Source organism: Rhincodon typus, chromosome 1 (genome assembly GCF_021869965.1).
Source record: "Rhincodon typus isolate 14 chromosome 1, sRhiTyp1.1, whole genome shotgun sequence".
NCBI classification, from domain to species: Eukaryota; Metazoa; Chordata; class Chondrichthyes; order Orectolobiformes; family Rhincodontidae; genus Rhincodon; species Rhincodon typus.
This window is the reverse complement of record NC_063332.1, coordinates 176,730,472-176,755,201: the sequence shown is the minus strand read 5'-3', so window position 1 is coordinate 176,755,201 and position 24,730 is coordinate 176,730,472. Positions and strand designations below refer to the sequence as shown.

Sequence of the window (24,730 nt, the reverse complement as noted above, 5' to 3'; positions counted from 1 at the left end):
ACTTCCCTTCCCTTCCCTTGCCGATCCCTCACTGTTAGCTGTTGTGCCTAAGGATTCATCCTTGGTCCCTTCCTATTTCTCGCCTGCATGTTGCTACTCAACAACAAAGACATCGTCAGTTTCCACATGAGCACTGAATGCTTCACCTCTACCTCACCACCACGTGTCTCAATCTCCGTTGTTGCTAGCTGATCAGACTGCTTCCCTGACATCCAGGACAGGATGAACAGACACTTCCTCCAACTCAATATTGGGAAGTCCAGAGAGCTCAACCACTCCTTGTTTACAAGCCCTTTGTCCCAGGGATCATTCTTGTAAACCACCTCTGGACCCTATAAAATGCCAGCACATCCTTCCATAGATAAGGGCCCAAATCTGCTCACAATGTTCCAAATACGGTTAGATCAGAGCTTTTATAGCCTCAGCAGTACAGCTCTACTGTTGTTTTTTGCCCTCTTGAAATGAATGCTGACATTGCATTTGCCTTCCTAATTGCCAACTGAACTTGCATGTTTTAGCTGAAGGGAATCCTCAACTAGGACTCCTAAGTTCCTTTATGCTTCAGTTTTCTGCAGTCTTTCCCTGTTTAGAAAATAGTCTTCACCTCTTCTTCCTACTAAAGTGCATAACCTCACACTTTTCCACATTGCATTCCACCTGCCACTTTGCCCACTCGCCGTAGCCTGCCCGAGTCCTTCTGCAGCCTCCCTACTTCCTTGACGCTACCTGTCCCTCCACCTATCTTCAGGACATCTGCAAACTTAGCAACAATGCCCTCAGTTCCTTCATCCAGATGGTTAATGTGTAACATGAATAGTTGTGGTCCTAACACTGACCCCTGTGGAATTCTACTAGTCACTGGCTGCCATCCTGAAGAAGACCCCTTTATCCCCACTCTCTGCTTTCTGCCAGTCTGCCAATCCTCTTTCCATGCCAGTACCTTGCCCCTAACACCATGGGCTCTTATCTTATTTAGCAGCCTCCTGTGCAGCACCTTGTCAAAGGCCTTCTGGAAATCCAAACATTCTACTCTTCGTAAATTGAAATCATCCACAACTCTGCTGTAAGTGTCATAACTTGCACCAAGACCCGCTGATCTATCATCTGTTTGAATCTCTCTTTTGTGGCTTGTCACATTTTGATAATTCTCCTGTGTGCTTTCCTGTGAGAGACATTTTACTGTGTTGAATATCTAAGCTTTGTTGTTAGTGTATTGGAGAAGTTCAGTGAATCAGCCAAAGCTCTGATTCTGAGAAAAAGGACAAAGGTTTTAGGAGCCCAGCCTTTAGAATTGGAATTTGCACGCACGCAAGATCCCAGACGTTATGAATTAAGGCGAAATATTGCGTCCAATTCTGGTCACCACCCCTTAGGAAGGATGCCAAGGACTTGAGAGGGTACAGCTTTACAAAACTTCAGTTTGTGGAGAGACTGCAGAGGCTGGGATGGTTAGAAAGAGGTGTTCAAAGGCATGAATGGTTTTGCAAAGATAGGTAAGGAGAAACTGCTTCCAATAGTGAGGAAGTTGCTAACCAGAGGGGACAGACTCCAGATAAGTGACAAAAGAATCAGAGATGGCCTGAGTGTTCTACGCGATGAATGAATGCATTGCTTGAAAGGGTAATTGAACTACTTATCTAGTAACTTCCAGATGAAAAATGGATGAATAGTTAAGTAGAAAATATTGCAGGATCACACAAAAGAGAAAAGAAATAGAATTAATTGGATAGTACAGGCAGGATGGGATGAATTGTGCTATATTAATACTGTAGACGATTCTGTTCAGGCAGCGGTCTCTCCTCTCAGGTTGTGCAAAGTATGATTTCCTTCACTAGTTCTAAATTATTCTTATACATTTGTTAAGGTTTGACAGCTTCTGTGGTTCGTGAACACAGCATTCCCCTTTGGACACCTGTAGCAAGCACTTGGGTGGGTACTGTAATTTGATGGCTGTTATTGGACCAGTTATCCAAAGGCCTAATTAATACTTCAGAAGAGTGAGTTCGAGTGGATTGGGGAACTTAAATAGAATCCGCCTAGAATGAAGAGTTGTTCCTGGTAATTGTGACCATGAAACTACTGGATTACCATAAAAATAAATCTGATTCATGAATATCCTTAAGGGATGGAAATCTGCCGCTGTCCATTCTGGCCTATGTGTGACTCTAGACCACTGCAGCTGGATAAGTCTTAATTGCTTTCTGAAATGGCTCAGCAAGCCATTTGGTTGTATTCAAGGAGGTGCCTCACCCTCAAAGACAATAAGCGTCTCAGCTGCAAGATTCATTCTTTTGTATAGATTAAAGGTGATGGCCTAGTGGTATTATCACTAGACTATTAATCCAAAGACCTTGCTAAATGTTCTGGGGAACCTGGATTCTAATCCTGCCACAGCTGATGATGGAATTTGAATTCAATAACTTCCTGGAATTAAGTATCTAATGATCACCATGAATCCATTGTCAATTGTCGGAAAAACCCGTCCAGTTCACTTATATCCTTTAGGGAGGGATACCGCCATCCTTACCTACATTTGACTCCAGACCCACAGCAATGTGGTTGACACTTGACTGCCCCCTGCAGTTAAGGATGGATAATAAATGCTGGCTTGGCCAGTGAAGCCACATCCCATGAATGAATGATTAAAAAAAACCCGATCAGTAAGTATGCCCTTCTTTCGCTCTGCTCTATTCCATTTCTGTGTTGACAGTTGCCTTAGCCTCCCATTGCTAGTCCGACTACATGAATTGCAGCATGTAGTATTTGCTCTGCTACTTTGTTGTGTAAGTAGTACAGCAGTTGAAATTAGAAAAATTGTCTGAAGTAGCATTTGAAATTAAATTTTGATATTTCATCAGGAGCTAATTGAAGTTTTATGAATGTTGTCTCCTCTGGGATTTCAGGTTAAGAAATGACAGATACTATTGGTATAATTTCATTTAGATGCACTTCAGTACTGTGAGAGCCCATTTGTAAAGATTTAGCCTGTTCTGTCATATTAGCAACCCTTTACTAACATTTATCTTAATAACTAAGGGAATGTATGCCAGGGAATCTTTCTGCATGGTTGAAAAGAAAGTCTAACAGCAGCATCCTGTCCTTTTTTTAAGGCCACCATCAGTCAGCAAGGGGAGACGTACTGGATCACTCTAAAGGCTTCAAGTATTGCCCCTTATGTCTGGCTGGATGTAGGTAGTATCCGGGGAAGATTTAGTGATAATGGCTTCCTCATGTTGGAGAACATCAAGCTGACGACTTTTCACCCATGGCGCCCAACCAACATTTCAGAATTGAGGAAATCTCTACGTGTTCACTCACTTCTGGACATTTATTGATAATGAATGAAGGTAGAGAGTGTCTGATGTGCATAATCTACATGGAGACTTCTTGTGTAACTAATCCATCAAAGAGGACATAATTTGAATGAAACTGAATTGAAATTGACAAAAATGAAGATTGTTAATTTTCTGTTAGTCTTGTTCAGAATTGGATGTGTTTGAAACCAAGGAAAGGAAAAGGTTTGTTTTGTTTCCAGTTATGAAGTAATTTTATATTTAATTCAGTTAAAGAACGATGCAGTGTTTTCTTGGTATATGTTTTGTATTGACTTTGTATCAGTGTATATTGTAAATCTTTAATTTGCAGTTCAGTATTTGGAATACCTTCTTACCCAAAATCAGCTTCTTTGGACTCGCCACCAGCCTGGGTGAGTAACACCTACAATACCATCCAGGACAAAGCAATCCACATAACCCACGGGCTTTTAAATAGAGAACTAATTGTCAGAAATATAATGTTTAAATAAAAAAGTATGTTTATAAATATGTTTTTATTATAAGATGGCACTGTTTAAATGCAAATGTAAAAAAAAGGACTGTGTTCAAGGTAGCTTGTTTCTCAAATAGGTTCAGTGAATTAATGAAATAAATAATTTTCATCAACTTCTATTATGTTGTTGATTCCATGTGCAGGAGCTGTTTGCTTGGAGTTCATTCCAAAGGAAAAATAATCAAAAAGTATCGTTCAGCTGAAGCAAGAGAGACAGTAGAATATTATAGGGTAATGCTCTGGAGACATGGGTTAAAACCCCACCACAGCAGTTGGTGGAATTCACATCCAATCGGTAAAATCTGGTATAATCAATGGTGACCCAGATGGACCTTTTCATCAGCTTTCTCCTTACCCAGTCTGGTCTGCATGTGACCCCAGGTCCACGGTAACATGGTTGAGTCTTAACTGCAGTAAAATGGTTTAACAAAGTACTCGGTTGAAGAGTGATTAAAGATGAGTAACAAATACTGGTCTTGCCAGTGACACCTATATCCCATGAAAAAACTTGATAAAAAGTTCTACTTTAGTAACTCTGGGTAAAGATGCTTAATGAAAACATTCCTACAAAACATTGAGCTGTTTCAATCTCGCTTTCAGCCATTTGTGTTGATATCAGAAGCCACTGCTTTATCCTGTTTCTGTCAACAGAAGACCTGTGTCCGAGGCAGAGCAAGTACTGGAGGTGGTAAGGTATGTTTAGCGATTGCCAGATAAGATTTTAAGTTCATAGGATGGGACAGCTCATGCTTGAGGGTCTTTGATCATAATTAGCATAATCAGTTGTTCCCAGCATTTATGGGAACTTTGAAGGACAGCCTTGACTAAGCTATTTACTTACAACGGGTATCAATACTTTGTTCAGCAACTGCTCGAATATCTCCAGACAGTGGGTTCTGGTAATTTTGCTGTTTGTATTGTCTCTCCTGCCTTTAACCCTAACAGCCTTTCCTTCTGGCTGTTTCCTCCCACAACCACCTTACTCTGTACTCCCTTAAACCCAGTAACTTCTGACATTTTTCAGTGGAGGCAAAAGGTTACAGTCCTGAAATGTTAATATTGTTTCTCCCTCTAGCAATGTTTCCTGGCCTGATAGCTCAGCGTTTTCTGTGTGGGTTCTATTGGGAAGTTAATAAATGAGAAGACCTTCTCCAATAAGAATTGGAAATGTTTTTTATTATAACAGTGAGTCCATTTGATGGGGTGGCACTGCAGCACATACATTTGTTGTCTTCAGCGAGTGTCAGATCATTTTATTTTGAAAGAACTCGGGTAAGGTTATTATTTCAGTAATTACTTACAGCACAAATTGTTTGAAGAGGTCAATCTATTACTCTGTTAGCTAGGAGAAAGTACAGCTAATATGCAATGTGTGTGTTGCTCTGGTTTGCTATGTTCCACTGGTGTCCCGTCATTGGAGAAATTAACTTCAAAGCAAAAGACTGCATTTATGTAGCAACTCAAGTACAAAGATTGAGGTTGTTACCATTAGAGCTGTCAATGAACTTAATTCAAGAGTTACCATCATGTATATAAATTTAATACAAGACAGGAACTAAACTTCCTGAAACATAATAACTTAAAGGTGTTGTGCATTCATTCCTTCCCCTAACTACTTATTGAAATCCACATGGAAACTGGAAAATCAAAATGGAGAACACCCTCAATGTGGCCTGACATTTTGTACAGCTCCCTCCATCACATGTTTTTCTCTAATCTTTACAAGCAGCTTTACAGTGTGTCTGTCTCTCCATGGTTAGTTTTCCTGTACCATGTATTGTAGTCCATCTACAAACACACACATTTGCCTGAAATAGTTCCCTCTAGTGGGAATGTAAACCCATTAAACAGTGTAATTTTAAGGTAACTGACCAGTTTACCATAGAGGATTTTTCCATTCACTTCCTTGCCAAATTTACAATGTTTGTTTGTATAAATTGTATTTGCTTCCTGCTTGCATTCTCCAAATTTGATCTTGTCTTACAATATCACTGTGCCCATGTCACTCCCCATTTCTCAATAATAGCTTTTTCCCTTCCTAGAAATTTAAGTCACTACTCGGCATATTCAGTTTTGGTTTCAAAAGGTTTTTGCGAAACATTAGTGCAAATAGATTCACAATGACTTCATTTAGATCCTTGGTATCCTAAGATTTATACAGAGTAATAATGCAATGAATTGACATTAATTCTCATGAGCTCCCCATCATGTATATAAATTTAATGCAAGACATTTGGCATGTCCAAGACTGCAACCATGGAACATATTTCACTGGTGAAATAAGGAATTCCTGAACCAGGGTGACTTAGTAATATCAAAGGTGTTTTGTAATTTCTGAACCTGTTTGATTTCATAATCAGTTAGGATCTCTGCAATAATGATTCAAGCTGGGGACAAAACTACCAGTTGGTTCAATTTTTAATTGCTTATGAAAACAAAAACTTACAAAATTTAAACTACATTAAGCAAGATTTTTTTAAAAAGACTAATTTAGACAACCAAAGCTGCTGTAACTATTTACAAATATCTATTTAAGGTTGTTGAGACAGGCTGTGGTAAAATGTACAATCAGCTTTTTGTTGAATATAAAAATCACAATTCAGCTTAGAGATTACCAAAGCAAAACCCCCTCAACTGTCTTCATTTTCTGCATTTGCAAAAATGCATGGCCATATGAAAAGATTGCAGACAAACCGAGAAGCTTCTCTTTGTTAATACTAATCAGTACTAAGAAAGACAGACCTGCATTTCTATAGCACCGTGCAGTCACTGTAAAATGTAGGATACACAGCATGATCCCACAATGTGATAATAACCAGAATCTAGTTAAAGAATATATATTTCCCTGGACACTGGAGGGAAGGTAACCGAATCTCTGTCATCGGAGCTTTTATATGCTTCTGAAAAGACAGATGGTACCTCAGTTTAACGTCTTATCCAAAAGACGGCACCTCTGACAATGCAGCACTCTCAGTTCTCCACTGGGATTGTCAGGCTGTACAGGTGTGTTCAAGCCTTTAGAGTAGAGCTCAAGCACATAGGACTGCTGGCTTTGCAAATGATAATTCTTGGTCCATGTATAGATTTATATTTATTTTATAAAATGAGGGGAATTGAATAATAGTTATTTAAGTCAGAGAACTTGTCTGATTAAATCGAAGCACTGACCTGTGTTAAAATAATGTCTTATGACAATAATTAGAGCTGGAACAACATAGGTCTCAGATTACAAACTAGGTTGAAATCCATTAACTGCATTTGCTTCGGTTGGTCCTGATTAATCAACTATACTGAGATCCTTGCTGCAATCTTCACAGTTCAAAAGAAGTCTGGTTGTTGCTGTAACATTCTGTTGACATGTGGCTTAATCTCCTAAACGATGTCTCCACTCCACTGTCACACACACTGTCACACTGCTGGGATTTTGTGTCAATCTGAACAACTGTTTGAAAAGAATGAGAGGTTAAAGTTCTTTATCACTAAGAAAGAGATCAAAGTAATGACATAATTAAACACAATGGTGTTTGTTTGCCCTTTTAAATAAGTTGATTTGGTAAAGTATATCATCAAGGAGTAGAATATTTGTTAATGCTGCTTACTCAATTATAACAATTCCCCAAAATAATTTTACTGCTATTTTAATTCCTATGCATTCAAAATTCTTAAAAGTAGAAATTCTGCAGTGGTGATATGAAGATGAAAAATTTTAGGAACTAGGAATTAACCGCTAAGAAACTCGGAGGTAGAAAAGTTGTAGTGGTGGGTCTGAAGAAATATCACAGTTCACCACAAAACCGCTTTTGTGCTATATATTTCACCCTTAGTTACTGCACATTTGCTGAAACGAGGGAAAACACATAAAAAGCACACTGGGACTTTTTGCAAATTGAAATTATAAAATACTGAGGGAATAATTTACCAGCTTGATATACAAGTAGAACATTTAATATTTTATTAATGTAGAAGTAACTTTGAGGTAAATCTTTCCTGAATGATCTTTGAATTTGGAATGAAATGGTACTTACCTTTTTTTTTTAAGAATCCCTGCAGTGGGGAAACAGGGCCTTCGGCCCAACAAGTCCACACTGACCTTCAGAGCATCCCACCCAGACCCATCCCCCTATAACTCACCTAACCTACACATCCCTGAACACTACGGGCAATTTAACAAAGCCAATCCACCTAGCTTGCACATCTTTGGACTGGGGAGGAAACCCAAGCATACATGGGGAGAATGTGCAAACTCCACACAGACAGTCCCCCGAGGGTGGAATTGAACCCGGGTCCCTATCGCTGTGAGGCAGCAATGCTAACCACTGAGCCACTGTGCCATCCCAAATTTTCCTTTGAATCCAGTCCAGCCTGAAAAATCAGGCTTAGCGTGACGTCTTTGTGAAATAAATTTCAAGCCAAACCTTAGAGACTTCTTCGAGGTAACAGTGTTTAGAGATTTAGGGAAGAGCCAGGATACTGACAGTAGATAAGAGCTGATGTAGGCACAATGGATTCAATGTTCCTTCGGTACCATAATAATTCTGTGATGTTTGGTGAGAGAGAGAGTCCTCTTACAATGTTACAGTTAAGGGATAAAAGGTTTCCCCTGCATTAGAACAGCTGGTAAGAGAATATGCCTCTAATGCTTCTTCAAAGGTTTAACTACAGTGATGGAGAGGTTAAGAAACTTCTTGGAGCCTATGCAGCCTTCAGTAGGTGAATAATTAAATTCCAAAGACCCAGTTTCTGAGCAAGAGGCACCCAGTTCAGTGATGCTCAAAAGGGACAGCATTGGAGGAATGCAGAAAGTTGAAAACTAGAGATGAAATGAACTTTCAATGTATAGACAATTATTTTGGTTTTAGGATAAAGTGCTTCATTATTTGAAAGAATAACTTGGAAATGTTAAAAAGCCAATAGTAAAATCAATGGATTGGCAAGAACTAGAATTAGCTGAAAGTGTTGATTACATCTCAGCTTCATGTCATCACTGCAGAATTTCTAATATTTTAAGAATTTTCCATGTATAGGAATTAAAAGGTCAACAATAAATTACTACATTTTGAGAAACATGGACAAAAATATCATTACTACTTGATATGGATATTCAGTAATAACAAACTCAAAAATTCAGATATTTCTGTAACCCTACAGCCAAATTAATATAAATTGTTTGCTCTTACTGTTGGGTTGTACAATCGGCGTTGGTGAGTTACTTGTTCTGTCTGGTTGTGCACTTGTTGAGTTAGCCATTGCTTTGTGAAGAACATCGATTGCTTTATTGTAGCCCATAGACTTCAATGTTTCCAGAATCTCCATGACAGTGCCACCAGACACCTGCAACAAATGGGAATAGCAATGATTAGTGCAGTGCAAAGGAAAAATCAAAGCTGAAAGAGGAACTGGTTTATGAATATTCTGTTCAGGAATCCTCTGCAGCAGGAATAGTGTAAACTTGTACTCTCTGTCTCACCCACATCCATTTGCCCATCACCATGCTGATTGTCAGTATGTGGCCTGTCCATTATTGAAATAAAGGAAGGAGGAGGGAGGGAAGGGGCCTTAACTATTCAGTGTAAAACTGAAACTAAGTGCTTTATCAAATCTGGTTTGTAAAGTACACAGCCAAACCCCATCCCCATCCTCCCCCCACTTTTGGCTATCCAGCTAATTTATAAAATTACACTGGTATAAGAAAAAGAGGATATATTCAGCTCACCTCGTAGTTATCCAGAAGTGTTTTTGCTGGGGATTGGCTGAGTTTAAAGGCATTGATTAAAATCCCAAGACCCAGTTTCTGAGCGAGAGCCATCCAGTTCAGACTGGGTTCAGGTACCTCCAACAGTTTACACAACTCCAGCCTTGCTTCTATATCCAACTGACCTAAATCACCTAGTGTACACAAACAGAGTTCTTCAGTATAAAATATTATACTGTCTGGTTGAGTATCTGTAAAGAAGGTTAAAGATTCCTACTTGATACAGGTGTGAGCCTTCGTGAAACAACATAACAAATGTTATTAATACTTATTCTTGATCTCTATCTCTCCTCTACTACCTTTTGTTCTGGGCTCCCCCTTTACCAAGAGCGTAAAAACCTTTATTTTCCAGATCCAAAGAAGAGTCATTTCAAACTGGAAACATTAACTGATTCTGACTTCGTGGACGTTGCCAGACCTGATGAGTTTCTCCAGCATCTTGTCTTTATAACAAATGCCTTGTATGGAGGGAAAGGAATGATGGTTTCACCCCTAACCTTTACTAAGTTTGCCATAGTTATCCCCTTTTCATTTCTCACCAATTATGTTGCTTTTTCTGGATCATCGCCAATATGGACATTGTTGGCTGGGCAAGCACCAATTGTTGCATGAGAAGGTAGTGGTGAACTGTCTTCTTGGATCACTGCAGTTCTGTCTTGAAGAGATTTCTGGGATTTTGATGGAACAGCAAATACTTTCAAGTCAGGACTTTTATGCCTTGGCAAGGCCACGTAGTGCAATCTGACCACTGAAGCTTTACTGGACAGACAGACACTCACATTCTCCACCAGTTCACTCCTACATTATAATAGTGAGGGTTATTGTGGAAACATGAGTTTGTTCTTTGTAAACATTTGTGCTTCATTACTGTAGACCTAGAAAATAACAAGTTACTTCTGGTAATGTTCTAAGTCTTGCAGAGTTGATTTCTTACTAACATTTCATTTGATATTTTCCTGGTCAGTTTCATAACTGGTTAAAATCCTGCAGCAAATCTTTAATGGTATGACAGGTCCCCATTGAAGCTGGTTTGGTGTCAATTAACTAGAAATATCAGATGTTAAATAATCTTATTTTCACATTTAGCAGAATAATCAAACTCTTAACTTCTGACCAGGAGACTCCAGATTATAGAATTCATAGGCTGTGCATCATATTTAAACATGTTCTGTGTAATTTTGTAACTATGGAGGAGTCACAAAACGCTTCTCTGAAAAATAGCTAGTTATTACCTTGTGGGAAAGGAGCCACAGGTGCAGGTTTTGGTTGGTATGGTTTACCGTTCAGAATGTCATAAACCTGGAAAAGCAACATCCATTAATAAATCAAACTGCTCACAAGCAAACATTTTACTACCCAGAACTATAACACATACAGTAAGAGCACGAACAGGCCATTTGTTCCTTCATGCATTCTCCTCCATTGAGTCTGGTCACAGCTGAATCTCTACCTCAACTCCAGCTTCCCACATTACTCCCTAAAAACATTCTCAACAACTGAAGCAGCACCAGCTCTCTGAGGTAGGGAATTTCAAAAATTCATAACCTAACTTCATAAAGTAAGATGACTTCATTTAGTTGCTTTGTAACAAAGGCTAACATACAATCTGTTTTCCTAAGTAATTGCTTTTCCATAAACTTATTGTGACAAAGACATTAGGGTCCCTCCAAACACTAACTGTTCTCCATCCTTCACTTTTCTTGCTACTAAAGTAGATAACCTCATACTTCACCACATTCTTACCCACTCACTCAACCTGTTTATAGATTTCTTTGCAGTCTTCGATCCTCTTTGCCGTTTATTTTCCCAGCCAACTTCTTACTGTCAGCAAATTTGGATGCATCATGCTCATTTTCCTCATCTAAGTCATTTTTATATATTGTAAATAACGAAGGCCCTGATATTGGTCCCTTGCAGCATCCTGTTGTTACAGCCATCCAAACTCCATTTGCTTAATGGACAAGAAATAAATTATAAATAATCTGAAATCCATACAAATATATTCCCCCAATTCCCTAATAAAGGAATTTAAGACAATTGGAAAAAATCTGAAAAAGGCAATGTGGAGTATTTTTCAAATCTTATCAAGTTTTTGTGAACTGGAATATGCTACTTTGAAAGGGCAGTGGAAACAGATGCAATAATTTATAAATTGAAGTTTATTATTCATAAGTAACATGAACAAACATATGGAGAAGGAATTATTTTCAGAGCAGTGGGACTAATTAATTACAGAACATTTCAGGACATCCTGGGGCTGTGATCAGCGACACTGAAATTAATGTTTTTCTTCAAATATTCGATTAGTGATTCTGCTAGGTGTTTTGTTATTTCAGCCTGGTATTAGCATTCTTACCTCTTCTGAGGCTGACATGTCTAAGGGTGTGGTACCATGAAAGATTCCTTCATCATCATCATCTTCAACAGATTCATCAGTTTTGTCATCCAGTGGTTCATGATTCTCGATATGTGGATCTGCACCTGAAAAATTTAGATTCCAGACACCAGATTAACAAATAACCAAACCCTTTATTCTCTGGACTACCATCTTAAAAAAAAGTCATTTTAAGATAGCTTTGTTTAGTTCATTGGAATACAAATCATTTCAAGTAAGTTATTCCATGAGTAGGGTATCCTTAATGCTGAGCAAGTTAAGGCAAAGACAATGAACCGAACAACAACAACAAATTACTGACGGTTTCTGACAGTAAATATGACAGTGATTTTTTTCCAATCCCAAAAGGCCAACGACCAGCGGAGACAGATTTAAGGTAATTGGAGGCAAAGGGAAAACAAAAATCAACGCAATGAGTTGTGATCTGCATGAAAGGGCACACAGTGGAAGCAGATTCAACAAGAAATTTCAAAAGTGAATCAGAGAACTAGCTGAGAAATAAAAACAAAACTGTAAGGCCATGGGGAAAGAACAGTGGGTTACATGGATAGTTCCTTCAAACAGCCAGCAGACAGAGCTGCCTGAATGATTTCTAATGGGATACGTGGACTTCCTTCCGGGGTGTGCCAGTCAACATGCAATCTCGGTGTGGGTGGGACTGGGTGTTTCATGAAGTGCTCAGGCTCAGCTGTGGTTTAAAAAAATCTTGTGAGTGCTTACAGTAAACAGCCTCTGGTGAGCTGCAGTGCAGATGTCAGAGGATGGGCAGAACAAGAACGATTACTCTCTGGCAACATTTCAGTCTAATCCCAGGGATGCAGGCTATTCCTTCGTTTCACAGGACAGCATACTGGGACTTCCTGTGCAAAGTCTGAGATTCATAGCACTGCTCCATGTAGTGCTTTTAACATCAGCCTTTAATATGAGTCTTTAATGAACCAGAACTGCTCAATGAAGCATTCCATCATAACACAAAACATTCCGGTACATACCTGCTGCTATTAGTAAGGCACAGAGTTTGGTATAGCCTCTTCCTGCTGCTATGTGAAGAGCTGTAGACCCATCAAAAGTGGTGGCATCAACTTCTGCACTGCCCTGAGGATCCAACCACATCACATTATTACTGTTGGATACGTTTGCTGTAATAGCTTTAACATTCCCCAAATAACATAACTGAAAGTGGATTAGCTGATCATTTTCACACTGCTATCTATGGGAGCTTGCTGTGTAACTGTCATATTTCCTACACTTCAAAACATCAAGCACTTTGGGATACTGATGCTGCAAAAGGCTGTATTTAAATAGAAACCCAGCACAGTGTCTTCAATGTATCTGAATTTTTGTAGCCACTGTAACAGGTATATTACCTTTTCATTTTCATCCATGTTGCTGAAAAGTTCCAATGTAGAAAGAGGTACCTCAGGAATCCCAATTTCAATATTGTGAAAACTACAGACAGCTTCATTAGAGGATTCGGTGGTTTCAAGCTGAGCCTGAGCATTCAGAGAATTAACTTTGGGGGATTTCCTGCTGGTGCCAGCTCTCACAAGTCAGTCAGGCATAGGCAGAAATAGAGAAGGAAATCGCCCAAGTCACTGCCAGCACAACCTGAATTCACCACCAGAGGGAACCAGTTTTTAATGAACAAATTCAGCAACAAAAGGTAATGATATCAAAAACAATGAATTAGTAAAGGTCCAGCTATGTAAACCTTTCAGCAGCTGCATTTGATAAGCACCTGCTAAACAAGTTTCCAGCTAGTTACTACTACAATGTTGATCAGATCCCACGCCTTACCTACACTAAGTATGCAGTAATTCGACATTTCCAGGTTCTTCCAATTTGAAAAAGTAAACAGATGATTACAAGAAACCTTTAAAATCATGAGTTTCAGAATTGCAACATGAATCATTTTCAACAGTATCAGCTGGGCTCACTTGTAGACCAGAAGAAATAGGAGCAGGAGTAGGCCATTCAGCCTCGAGTCTGCTCTGCCATTCAACAGGATCATGGTTGATCCAAAATTCTCACATTCACTTTCCTGCCCATTCCCCATAACCCTTGATTCCCCAGCTGATCAACAATCTACCTCAGCCTCAAATATACAGAAGGACTCTGCCCGTTAGCTCTCTGTGGCAAGCAATTCCAAGGACTTACAACCCCATAAGAAGAAATTCCTCCTCACCTCAATTTTAAACTGATGCCCTTAATTCTGAGACTATGCCCTGACAGTACACAACTCTGAGTCAGTGTGTGTTCAATTTCCGTTCAAACATTGCAGTGCAAGTCAGAGCTGACACACACAGTACTATTACAGGTCAGAGGGAGCGCCGCAATGTGGGAGGGTCAGTGCTGAGGGAGCACTGCGCTGCTGGAAGGACAGTTCTGAGGAAGCGCCGCGATGTGGGAGGGTCAGTGCTGAGGGAGTGCCATGATGTTGAAGGTGGTTCAGGGCAATAGTTTAAAAAAGCAAAATTCTGCAGGGTATTGGAAAAATGACACAAACACAGAAAATGCTGGAGAAGCTTAGCAGGTCTGGCATCTGTAGAGAGAGAGAAACAACTAACATTTCAAGTTGAAGAGTCACATGGGACTCGAAATGTTAATGCTGTTTCTCTCTCTCTACTGATGCTGCCAGACCTGAGTTTCTCCAGCATTTCCTTTTTGCTTCACAACAATAATGCCGTCTAAAAGTACTACATTAGCTATGAAGAGATTTGAGATGTCGAGGTGTAAAAAGCATGACAAAATGCACCTCCAGGAGGAGACTACCAGCCAAGGAGATGTTTTCCTGCTCGACTGCGAGGTGGAGTGCAGTCCGACCTGCTTGCTGCTCAGAAGAATCCACATCAGCGCCAGCTGCAATCAGCTGCCTCAGGGACGACAGGCTATTCGCTAACACAGCCAGGTGAACAACATTGAAACCTAAAAAAGAAGACGGCAGAAGATTAGCAACTATGTGTTAGTTTACAAACAAATATTCCTTACTTGTTACTTTTGGCAATTGTTACAATAATCAATGAACGATCTGTGTCCTGTGCAATGGGACATTTGAATTGGAACATGACAATTGGAAAAAGCATATTTAGAATGTGGGAGGAGGATGGGAAACCTCGTGTCAATCAATACAGAACCTTTGTCCACACCATTTAAAACAGTCCATTCAAGTAAATCAACAAATGCAGAGAGCTCATCTTTCTTCAAGAATATTAATTTCAGATGTTGCCAGTTGAAGTGATTTAAAGAGTGAGCTCTGGAAGACCCGATCAAAGCATTCAGCGAGGTGTTTAATAAATACTTGGCATCAATCCTCAATGTAAGGCTCAATTATAGCATTCAAAAATAATAAATCAACTATTATTGATTAATTATAAATCAATCAAGGGCAGCGAATGAATAATGTAACTACCACATGAGAAATAACCATTCCCATTGTTTTATTTTAAAACATTTTCTTCTTAAATGTTTCAGCTTATCTTTCTCTCAAACTTCTGTCTGAATGCTAACTGACTTTAACAGTATTCTGTCTGGAAATATAATCAAATTTATTTTTCATTTTTATGCCATATATAATGAAAATCTCAGTATTATGGATCATAAGGGGAATATTCTTCTAAAGAATCCATTCCAAATCATCTCTATTCACAATAGAAACATTTATAAGTGGCTGAGTCCCAAACCCCACACCTGAAAATCATGGATTCAAGTTCTATTTCAGAGTTCTATTTGAGTACAAATCCCAACGCGAAGCCCTGTGTGCAGGACTAAGCCATCACCACACTGTCGGAGGGTCAGTGCTGTGGGAGCGTGGCGTTCCCTCAGCGCTGACCCTCCGACAGCGCGGCGCTCCCTCAGCGCTGACCCTCCGACAGCGCGGGGCCTCAACAGAAAACCAAACCCTTATAAATTCTACAATAGAAATTGTGTGTCTATTCTGATCTACAGCCAAAGTTCTCAATGGTGTAAATTATAAAAATAAGCATAACTGTAAAAACCAAAACATTTTGAGGAATGGTTACTTATTCTAATAAAAGAGTCATGAGGAATAAAGGTCCCAGTTATCCCTTTCACTCTAGACTGTACACCCAACATTAACAAATGAGATTTAACAAATCTGCACTTCAGACACCAGAGGGGCCCAGTTCTTGTCCCAGTCATTGAGCTGACCCTGATTTCTCAATCTACAAACCTGCATTATTCGGCAAATGGAGGAGTTTTACCAGAGGCTTGTTCTTTTTGCTTAGGAGGACATTGAGCACCTTCACATCTCCCTGTTGTGCTGCCAGGTGTAGAACAGAGTTTCCAAGGCAATCGAGGAGACTCATGTCAGCTCCAGCTTGAAGCAATAATTCGACCACCTCGGCCTGTCTTGTGATGACTGCCAGGTGCAATGGTGTCTGAAAGTAAACAAACCATTGGTCAATATTAGATAAAGAATTCAGCTTCTTTGGACTGGAGCAGGAATACAAACTGTGCACCAACTTATCCTCTCTTAATTTACCATCTGAATATAAGTGAACTCAACAGAATCTGTGGAAACGCTGTACTGGGTGGAGTCATACCTAACACACAGGAACATGGTTGTGGGTGGTCAATCATCTCAGCAGAAGTTCCTCAGGGTGGTGTCCTAGACCCAACCATCTTTAGCTCCTCCATTATAAACTTTCTACCATCATCAGGTCAGACGAGTGGATGTTCACTGTTTGTTGTGTAATGCTCAACATCCATCACAATTTCTCAGATATTTAAGTAGCCCTTGCCCCCACACAGCCAGACCTAAAAAACTTGTGGGCTTGAGCTGATAGGGAGAGAGTAACATTTGAGCCACATTTGCCTGGCAATAATCTCCCTTTGACATTCAAAGGCATGATCATCATTAGGTGTGATGGAATACTCCCCACTTGCCTGGATTAGTGCAGCTCCAACAACACTCAACAAGCTTGGTACCACCGAGGACAAAGCATCACACTTGACTGCTACCCCCCCCCCACCACCTCCACCCCCCCACCCCAATTCACCACTCCCTCCCAACACTGATTCTCAGTAGCAGCAGTGTGTCTCATCTAAAAGGTGCACTGCAGAAATTCACCAAAGCTCCTCAGACAGCATCTTCCAAACCCACCTTCACTACTATCCAGTGAGACAAGGGCAGTAGCTACATGGGAACACCACCACCTGCAAGTTCCCCTCCAAGTTTCACCACCCTGTCTTGGAAATATATCTTTGTTCCTTCAGTGTTACTGGGCCAGAAGCCTGGAATTCCCTCCCTAAGGGCATTGTGGGTCAACCTACAGCATGTGGACTGTAGTGGTTCAAGAAGGAAGCTCACCATCTTCTCAAGAGCCATTGGGGAAGGGGAGTTAGGTACAGGCATAACAAAGCTGACATCCTGTAAATGACTAAAAAATATGGATGATTTGATCTTGTGTACAGTGAAGCACTTTTGAAACTAGCTGATGACGCTGAAGGAGGAGGTTTGAAAAGTAGTGAGGAGCTACTGAAAATACCAGGAACAAGGAAATTAGACACATTATTATTATCCTGTGCCTCTGGATTATTAGTAGAGAGAGAAAACCACTACCTGTGAAATAAGGCAAATAGGCTGATGATACACGCAATTAAGACAGATCAGTGCATCACAATGTGTTTTCAGAACACAGAACCCTTTGAAAGGGTGAATGAACAGTGAGAGTTGGAGATTCAAATCCAATGTATAACAAGAGTGAACCAACAATACTGAGGTCAAGAATTCAAACGTCAACATGGTTCAATTAAACTGAATTCAATAAATTGAGCAAATTGTGGTCAACACGAGAGAAATGTCCAGGAAACTGTCTGGATTGTTCTGAAAACCCAATGGAGGGATTCTAAGTGCTTCAGGATGTAACTGACCATCTCACTCTGTCTGAATTGATCTGCCTGACCCTGGCTGTAGAGTAACTAGGAATGGACAATAAATAGCTGCACTTGAGAACAAACTTGCAAAGATGCCTGACTTACAGTTCAGACAAAATAGTTTAAATTTCCATCTGCATTCTGTGTTTATAGAGGAGTATAGAACTCAAAACTATGGAAGGAATGCAAACTTCGCAGAAAATACAGTTTCTTTAAAAGTGTGACAGCTGATCGGACAGAGAAAACTTTAAAATCACAAAAAGCCTGAAGTGTAGATTCACCAGAATAATCCCAGCAGGGACAAATTATAGTTGAAACCTGTCTGTTTGGGAAATCATTAATTTAAGAGTCAGACAAACAAGAAAGTTTAAAGGACTTTATTTGTGCAGTAGGCCATTATAGCATAGAATATTTTATCCCATGGAGTGATTTACATCAGAACCATTGGAGGAGATTGGGATAAAAATTAAATCAATAGCAATGGGAGAGCTCAGAGCAATGGAATTAGTTTGGGATTGATACGGGGCTATGGGAAAACAGCAGGGTTTATTTGGAATTGGTTCAATTCAGGTCATGAACAGGTAAGGTGGACTGAATGGCCCATTCCTTTACTTTGTTTGGTCTACCGCTACAAACTGGACACTGTACATGTCATACAAAACATATTTGATTGAGAAGATTAAGACAATTTATATTTTTCAAAAAAGGATAAAATGAGTAAATACTGATAGATTCAATACCGTTCAAATAGCAGAAGGAGAAATGTCACACGGTTGGATTCAATTCTCACTTCAAACCTCCAATTAAACAGCTCTTTTGAATTTCATTCCCTTATGTGTAATACATCTTCTATAACTTGTGTTATGCACTTAACTGTCCAAGTCCAGTGAAGGTTTCCAGATTCTGCACTGAGTACAAGTACCTGATAAAGATCGTTCCTCATGTTGATGATGTCTTGTCCAGGAAGGCTGATGATGACTTGTAAAAGATGTTGAACCACTCCAGATTGGAAATGAATAATTGCAAGATGTAAAGCTCTGTCAGTGACAACAAAAGGCAAAGAAAAATCATTGGATGTGGTGCTCTATATATCTTGAACAATATAGTTGAATGTCCTGGAGATTTTAGAATTTTACAGCACCACAGGACACAAAATAATGTACAAATTAGGAACATAATTAGCTCATTTGGCCCTTTGAATCTGCTCTGCCATTCAATAAGATCGCAGCACATCTGTTTGAATTCTGAATTCTACATTCCTATCTATCCCCAATAACCCTTCGCACCCCAGTCTAAGAATAATCTCTCATTTAAAAATATTAAACTACCTTGCCACCTCCACTTTCTGAGACAGAGTTCCAAAGTCATACACCACTTACTGAAAAGATTTCTCCTCATCTCTGTCCTGGGAGGGTGACCCTTAATTTTTAAGCAAAGTCTCCCTCTAGGTTTTAGCTGAGGAAATATATTTTCCACATCCGAGGAGAAGTTTCTTCACGCAGACAGTTTTGAATTGTTGGAATTCTACACCACGGTGATTGTGGATTTGACATTATGGAAGGTGGTTAAAACTTTTGATTTCTGGCAGAATCACGGAATATGAGGAGTGAGTGAGAAATTGAAGGCTGATGATCAGGGATGATAGCATTGAAGGGTGAATCAGTCTTGAGGAGCCAAATGGAGCACTCCTGCTGCTATTTCTTTTGTTGGCACCACTGCCCAATGTCTCCAACATGCATGTCTGGCTTTCAGTACCAGTGAATGTTTCAGACAGATTTTATAAATAATGCCACACATGGCTAATCACCTTGAAGCCTTTTACTTTACTGCATAAACAAAGCCCCTTGCACTTTTCACAGTGCAATGTGGTTCACACTATTTACTGACACAATTTAACAGTTGCTGCTGTGGTAAAGAACCTCTGCAATCTGGGCGAGGCATCTCGAGATCTGGGTGGTGAAGAGAGATTTGAAGACAAAACTTGCTGCAATGCAGGAAATACAATGTTTGGACTCCTATGAAAGATGAAATTAATAAAATGGGAAAAAGTATTGGCTTTGAAAATGGTCTACTGATGCAATATTCTTATTAGAAGATTTATAATTAAAAATACTTGAAGTTATATATGTTGTTAAATATTAAAAGTGTGATTTTAACCTTGACCTGGTGGCAGGGTTGGAGGTTAAACTGGGGTCTTGGTGAATTCAAGTCCCATTCCGGAGACCTAAGCCCACAAGCAAGTTTCAAGACTGAGGGAGTACTGCACTGTCAAATTAAGCATATTTTGGATGAGTTGTGAAACTTAGGGCTTGGCTAGATGTAAAAGATTTCCGACCACTATTAATATTTATTCCTCAACAGATACAAGAAAATCAGATTCTCTGGTCATTATTTTATTGTGGAATCCTTGTGTGCAAATTGGCTGCCATATTTCCTACATTCCAGCCAGGAGTACACTTCAGCAATAGCTCATTAGTTTTAAAGTGCTGGAGTAACTGCAGTCTGAGATAAATCATGAACACCAGTAATATATACAGCAGACGGCCAAGTAGCCTGTTTCTCTGCTGTAAAATTGTCCCTAATAATAATTAGAATCAATTGGACGAACTTCAATGCCATCTGCAGTGAGCAGTACTGCTATAAGGATAACATGATTCAATAGTTTGGAATAACTTACGTGTCTCCGTTTTGGTCCTGAACTGCAGTAAGGTGGCGCTGAACAGCAAGCAACATCTTGGTATCACCAGTTACAGAATAATCCAACAGGGCACTCGCATGTCTCTCAGCAAGGGTCAGGGCTTTTTCTAAGAAGTATTGATCTAAAGTAAATCACCACAAAGATCAGTCACTCCACTACATTCAGTAACATTCAATCACTGCAGTGTGCAAACGCTTTGTTCTCAACATTACAGTTTTCAATGTTTCTTTCTAACAGTACAAAGGTCAGGGAAACAGGGGTCAGGGATTGAAGACACAGAGAGAGAGTATATAATTCCATACATTTTGGAATTTGGATTTCAAAATAGATGCAGGTGGGTGTTGGTAATGTCCATGAAAGATTTTCTTTAAAAATACGGACTGTGTCCTTCTGGAACAGTGACTGAAATCCAATATTTTGTCAGTGAGCTGATGACTCAGACCCCTATGGCATTAATGCAATAACATTTATACTGTTGGGTTTTTTTTCAATTTCAGAAAGAAGCTAGGATGGGCAAGTTTTTTTTAAATTCATTTCAGAAGACACCAGAGTTGAGTTTAGAAGGTAATTTAGTCACCCTTGTAGGAGTAGGATTCAGGGCACAATTCACCTCAGCAGAAGGATTTAATTTGGGAAACTTCAAAAAGTTACGTTCAACAGTCAGCCAAGTAGGAACTGAAGAGTCGAGATGGGTGGGAGGGGGGTAATTGCTCTGGACTGGAGTCTCTGTAAGTGTCAAGAAACATTGAAACTTTGTTCAGCTGTGTGCTTTAGATCTTGCTGTCTTTTCAAAGCTAGTTAATCTTTTCAAAATTTTTTATTCACTAGATAAACAGAATTTGTTTCTCTGTTGAAGAAAATCTGGAACCTCGTGTGAATATGTTTAAGTGACTAACCATCATGTTAAGTAATTAAACAAGCAAAACTATGATCTGTCAAGTTAGGTTTCACTCTGGGATCTGACTTATTCAGTATTACCATCAGGTGGGATTATAACTAGCCATCATTCATTTATTTTCAGTTTGAAGACTTGCAGTTGAAACAATGAAAATAATCTCCAGTGGCAGGACATGAAAGAAAATGTAGCTCACTACTGCGCAGTATCTATTTAATATTACATGTGTACGAAAGCAAAATACTGCAGATGATTTGAATTTATTGTCACATGAATATAAAAACAGTGAAAAATGCTTTTTTGCGTTAAGCGAGGTGTCTCCATGCTCCTGCACCATGATGGAACATGGAATATAATCCAAGATTCTACCGCGATAGAGTTCATCTTTCTTTCTTCTTCTTGTCCCTCCTCTGCTGCTTCTCCAGGCGCTGCTTGACATTGTCCAGATTCTCTGTAATGGTCTCTTGGGTCTTGGTAATGGGCTGTGGTGTCTCGGTTATGGGTCTCTGCCACTACTACTCCTGCGACCACTGTGTCCGAGCTGGATCCTTGAGCCTGGGGATGCGTAGGTTCCATCCCTCCTGTTCCCCACCTTATGCTCCTCCTCGCTGGTGATCAGGCTTCAGGGTCCTTCACTGTATCTTTCGTTGATGCTTCTGCTCCTTCAGGTGCCTGGGTCTAGCTGTGGACCTGGGTCCTCAGCCTAGCCTGCAAGCCCAGGCTGGGGGTGTCAGCCCAGAACCTGCTCCTCACTCAGGGAGACACCCCGGGCTGGGGTGGATCTGTGTCCAGCTCGTCCTAGTGTCACTGCCGTCGTTAGCCTCCTCCTTCACTCAGCTTCGACCCCTGCCACTCTCCAGATTTTAAAGAAAAGATGATGAAGAGAAAAAAAAAGAAAAAGAGCAAAAGTAAAAAGAAAACAAATGAACGAAAGCAGACAGGAGGCGGACGAGCCCCGAGCTCAGGCCTGATACTTCGCTGCCATCTTGAACATTGAGGTGCATGAAATTGGAATGAAAACAGAAAGTGCTGGAAACACCCAGCAGATGTGGCTACATCTGTGGTGAGAGAAACAAAGTTAAAGTCCAGTTAAGTTTCAGGCCAATGGTAACCTGTATGATGTCAGTGACAGAGGATTCAGCAATGATTCAGCAAAGGAATCTTGATTAGATTTTCTCATACCTGTTCAGCCATTGAATCTTACAGAAATCATTTAGATTAATCCAATTGAAAACGTCTGATCAGAAAACAGCTCTTTCGACTTTAGTCACTAAAACACAACTGACTTACTTGCTTCAGTTTCTTCGGCAGTTACTGCTGGATCTGCAGACTCTGAGTTACCGAGGATCCCAGTGGATTGAGCTCCAGCCTCGGGTGTTGGCTGGTTGCTGGATGTAGAGCTCACAGCTGATTTCACACAATCGGAATTCTCAGTCAGGCAACAGACAGCTGCAACACAAGCAGAGTTTCCTTTAGCAGCAGGAACCTGAAGGGCAGCTTGTCTGAAGAACAGGAAGAAGATTTTGACTGTGTGAAGGTGGTGAGTAAAAGGGAATTGAATAGTGAACACAGAGGTTGGCAGATGGGGAAACCAGGAGGGCCTCAATTACAAGATGATTCTTGGAGATTTTCCTAAGTGAGCAATTAGATTCACTTCTGCCCTATGCAGTGTAAAACCCCCACCCACCCTTTCACCAATCACAACATCACAGAGACAGGAGCATTGTAATAGTGTCTAGGATCTAAACTAGTAAGGCAGACATAATCCCCAGACTAGTATTCTGGGGACACAATTTCAAATCCCAGAATAGCAACTTGTGAAATTTAAAGTCAATGAATAAAACTGGAATCAAATGCTCACATCAGTGACAGTGTCCACGAAACCAACACTGATTGTTGTAAGACCCACTTTTAGGGAAGGAAACTTCATGGAGAGAAATCTGTGATATTTACCTGTCTCCAGACTAACAGCAATCAAATGTCCAAGCAAGACTCTCAGTTCAGGGGCAATCAGGGATAGGCAACAGATCATCCCATCAGAAAACAGAGAAATAAAAATCTACAATTTCACAAATCCCATATCCACAATCTAAGCGCCCCCTCCTTGTCTACAATCTCATATTGTTACACTCACTGAATATTAGACAAACTATAAAATGCCTCGTTGATTTGCTGAACTTTATGATGTAACAGTTACCGTGTTTCATTCCAGCACTGGAGTTTGTGGTCCCAGGCGTGTACGTGTAACTACTGTAGTTGGAATATCCTTGAAATCCAGCAAAGTAATTGGAACCTGTAAGAAGTGAAAACTAAATCAGGAATAAGAACAATTCAAAGCAGCAGCTGCCAAGCATAGAGAATATATCAGGACTTTTGCAACAATTTGCAGCTTCCATCTACTCAACAACAACTATTTCAGACTTTGGTCAAATTGTAATATGTTAAAAAGGGGAGAAATATGTAGAAAGTAGTCACTTTAAATTTATTTCACTTGATTCAACCTGGAACAATGGAACATCCTCTAGTAACAGTTACTCTTCAAACAGCGATCATTCTAAACTGTACTATAAAAAAAGGAGATTGAGTAGGGTTAGGAGAATTAGCCTATCAGAATGTGCATGAAACAGGAGTTTCAGTTCATTACAATGGAGGATAGTAAATTATGCGGATAGTAACATCTGAAATTCAACGTTGGTTCCCAGCAGCACAGACACAGCAACTGGAGGTTAACACAAAAAAAACAGTGAAATTCCAACTTATGCCAAACTCTCAGCCACAGTTCACTGCTGGGACAGGCTATAACACAAGTCAACCATTTTCCTCTGTTAGTTCACATTATACTCACCCCCTCCTGCTCCACCCCCTCCTCCGTAAACCCCACCTCCTCCGGAGCCTGCTCCACCTCCAAAATGGTCAGAGAAATTTGGTAAAAGTTTCAATCGCTTCCTTTGTACCTCCTCCTTGTCTGTGAGAGAGCAGGGAATAAACACATCATGTTAGTTTGAAAGTACAATGACAAATGAAAATTAAAAAGTTATAAAATTTTATACGTATTATATTTTCAAAGACTTTGACAAGTTAGGAACCATTACAAAACCATTTCTGAATAATGGATTCTGAGAATATTTCACCGTATATAACAACAACTTGCATTTATATAGAGATAGCAAGAACTGCAGATGCTGGAGAATCTGAGATAACAAGGTGTAGAGCTGGATGAATACAGCAGGCCAAGCAGCATCAGAGGAGCAGGAAGGCTGACGTTTC

General features: G+C 40.0%; 2 protein-coding genes across 5 annotated transcripts in view; one reads left to right on the top strand and one right to left on the bottom strand.

Annotated features, from left to right (window-relative positions):
- Positions 1-3,940, top strand: part of manba (mannosidase, beta A, lysosomal) — a 92,135-nt gene extending 88,195 nt beyond the window's left edge. For both annotated transcript variants that reach the window (XM_048596390.1, XM_048596385.1), the window contains one exon: positions 3,111-3,940. In XM_048596390.1, the coding sequence (XP_048452347.1) occupies positions 3,111-3,335 (225 nt within the window). In that variant the 3' untranslated portion in view covers positions 3,336-3,940. The remainder of the gene's footprint in view (positions 1-3,110) is intronic.
- A 1,043-nt stretch (positions 3,941-4,983) lies between these two features.
- Positions 4,984-24,730, bottom strand: part of LOC109918515 (nuclear factor of kappa light polypeptide gene enhancer in B-cells 1) — an 84,476-nt gene continuing 64,729 nt past the window's right edge. For all 3 annotated transcript variants that reach the window (XM_048596369.1, XM_048596354.1, XM_048596362.1), the window contains 13 exons: positions 24,309-24,428; positions 23,661-23,756; positions 22,754-22,912; positions 20,548-20,689; positions 18,793-18,907; positions 16,165-16,372; positions 14,731-14,900; positions 12,968-13,070; positions 11,937-12,061; positions 10,813-10,879; positions 9,542-9,714; positions 9,006-9,159; positions 4,984-7,270 (listed from right to left, as the gene is read on the bottom strand). In XM_048596369.1, coding sequence (XP_048452326.1) covers positions 7,140-7,270; positions 9,006-9,159; positions 9,542-9,714; positions 10,813-10,879; positions 11,937-12,061; positions 12,968-13,070; positions 14,731-14,900; positions 16,165-16,372; positions 18,793-18,907; positions 20,548-20,689; positions 22,754-22,912; positions 23,661-23,756; positions 24,309-24,428 — 1,763 coding nt within the window. In that variant the 3' untranslated portion in view covers positions 4,984-7,139. The remainder of the gene's footprint in view (positions 7,271-9,005; positions 9,160-9,541; positions 9,715-10,812; positions 10,880-11,936; positions 12,062-12,967; positions 13,071-14,730; positions 14,901-16,164; positions 16,373-18,792; positions 18,908-20,547; positions 20,690-22,753; positions 22,913-23,660; positions 23,757-24,308; positions 24,429-24,730) is intronic.